General features: G+C 55.4%; 1 protein-coding gene across 1 annotated transcript in view; it reads right to left on the reverse strand.

Annotated features, from left to right (window-relative positions):
* HES1 (hes family bHLH transcription factor 1) overlaps positions 1 to 941 on the reverse strand; it is a 2,167-nt gene extending 1,226 nt beyond the window's left edge. Inside the window, exons 1-3 of the mRNA XM_010834401.1 lie at positions 578 to 941; positions 342 to 437; positions 17 to 104 (exon numbers count right to left, since the gene is read on the reverse strand). Of these exons, the coding sequence (XP_010832703.1) occupies positions 17 to 104; positions 342 to 437; positions 578 to 685 (292 nt within the window). The 5' untranslated portion in view covers positions 686 to 941. The remainder of the gene's footprint in view (positions 1 to 16; positions 105 to 341; positions 438 to 577) is intronic.
* Between the last annotated feature and the right edge of the window lie 1,441 nt (positions 942 to 2,382).

Consider the following 2,382-nt stretch of genomic DNA (forward strand, 5'->3'; position numbering starts at 1 on the left):
GGCGAGCCGCTCTCACCCGTCATCTGTGCCCGCTGCAGGTTCCGGAGGTGTTTCACTGTCATTTCCAGAATGTCCGCCTTCTCCAGCTTGGAATGCCGCGAACTCTGCACAGAAGAGGAGGCAAAGGACGAAAGTGAGAGCCTCGCCAGAGGCCTCGGAATGGTGGGGGTCCGTCCCTCCCCCCGGCCACGGCGGCGACAGCCCTAGCCCTCGGCTAGAGGGGCCCAGCTCTCCCGCCTCTGAGAATGCAGTGCAGGCAGGGAAGACCCCGCAGGCAAGGGGATTTCATTCTTAATACCTGGGAGAGAGAGAGAAAAAAAAAAGCAGAATTACCCACTTACATCTTTTTTAAGAGCATCCAAAATCAGTGTTTTTAGCTGGCTCAGACTTTCATTTATTCTTGCTCTTCGTCTTTTCTCCATGATAGGCTTTGATGACTGTAAAGAAAAATTTTAAAAAAGAGCGCTTGAGTTCCCATGGGACCTGCCATTTCTCCCCGCGATTTTAAGGGAGAAAGGAGCCCCCAACCCCGACTTAATTTCTTGGGGGTGCAGGGAAATACAGGTACTGCCCTTACCTTTCTGTGCTCAGATGCTGTCTTTGGTTTATCCGGTGTCGTGTTGACACTGGCTGGAGTAGCAGCCACCGGGGACGAGGAGTTTTTCTCCATTATATCAGCTGGCATTTTCTTTTTCTTTTTTTTAATCCCTAGAGAATTTTATTTTTGGAGTTCTTCACACACAAAAAAATTGTCTTGCTTATGTCCCTTTTACTTTATACTTTCTCAAAACTACTGAGCAAGTGCTGAGGGTTTATTATAATATCTTATGGCTACTTGGTGATCGGTAGCGCAATTCCAGGACCAAGGAGAGAGGTAGACGGGGGATTCCGCTGTTATCAGCACCAGCTCCGGATCCTGTGTGATCCCCAGGCCCTGGCGGCCTCTATATATATCTGGGACTGCACGCGAACGGCTCGTGTGAAACTTCCCAAACTTTCTTTCCCACAGTAACTTTCAGCCAATGGGAGGAGGAGACACGCGGCACCGCTCGTGGACCGCGCCCCCCCATTGGCCGCCAGGCACAAGGCCTGGCGGCCAATGGCGCGCGCCTGAGCCCGGGGCACCAGAGGCTACAACGTCAATCAAAAGGATTTTAACCCTTTGCTACTCTCCCTGCTGGCCTTTGCTTTAGAAAGGATTTTTCCGCATAGGGTTTGCTCTAGTCTAGTTTATTTCTCTTGGGGCTTCGGCCTTTGCTCTTTATTTCCTTTCATATGTAACAGAGCTGCTTTGCCACTAATAAGTTCATTTGAAAAATATATATATTTTAAAAGGTTTAGAAGGACAGGGGTTAAAGGTTATAAATGCAGTGGTTAGAACGGGGGAATGTGTGTAAGTCAGGGTGTGAGTTACGAAAAGACCTAAGTGATTTCCCTCTCAGATTCCGCACGTTCGGGGTGGAGGGGGGTGAAAGTTGACCGTGCAAAAAAGGACAAAAAATTTTCCTTTTGCATGCAGAAAAGGAAAAATGTGCCTCCATCTTACATTTGCAGATTTTTCAGAGCAAGGTGGTTTTCGATCCCCGCACCCCTCCCCCGGTCCGTCCCTCATTTCTCCTCTGAAGTTGGGGGCCTTGGACCCCGCATTTCCCCAGGAAACAATCAGAATAATTTCCAACTGAGCAGAAAGGAAATGGAGTTTCAGATGAAAGATTAACAAGGGGGGCTTTGATGGCAATGCCTCAAGGACGCACGCACGTCCTTGCCACCCTTTCCCTTTCCACCCGCCGCCTCTCGATTCTGCAGCGCGCTGAGGCGGCCTGCCGAGCGGCAGCCTCTCCCTCCTTCCCGCCCCGCGGGCGGCCAGGGCAGCCTCGGCACCCGGCGCGCGCGGGCCCTTTAAGAGCTACACCAGCCGAGCTGCAGTTTGACATCAGCCGGCCGGCGAGGGCGCGCCTGGAGCCGGAGCACGTGCCAGGATGTTTTATGCCGCCGCGACCGCGGCCGGGCCGGGAGGATGTGTGTGTGTGCGTGTGTGTGTGAGTGTGTGTGCGCGCGCCCCGGGGGCAGGGAGGCGGGGGGCGACGGCGGGCGGCGGAGCGCGGGGGCTGGTTCCCTGGTCCCCAGGAGAAGCCAAGAAGGTAAATAGCAGCTGCTGTGCTCGAGCCTGGGAAAACCCCGCCCCCTGCGCCTGGCCTGGGCTCATTGGCGCGCGCTGCGTGTGGGGTGTGTGTGTGTGTATGTGTGTGTGTGTCCGGCCCCCCCCCCCCCTCCTCCGGCCCCCGCCGGGCCTGGAATCCGAGGGGGCGGCGGGCTGGGAGCCTAGCCCAGGCGCTGACCAACCGCCCCCCCCCCTCCACCTCAACTACCCCCGGGCCAAGG

The sequence above is a fragment of the Bison bison genome, unplaced genomic scaffold (genome assembly GCF_000754665.1).
Source record: "Bison bison bison isolate TAMUID 2011002044 unplaced genomic scaffold, Bison_UMD1.0 scf7180017864032, whole genome shotgun sequence".
Taxonomy (NCBI): Eukaryota; Metazoa; Chordata; class Mammalia; order Artiodactyla; family Bovidae; genus Bison; species Bison bison.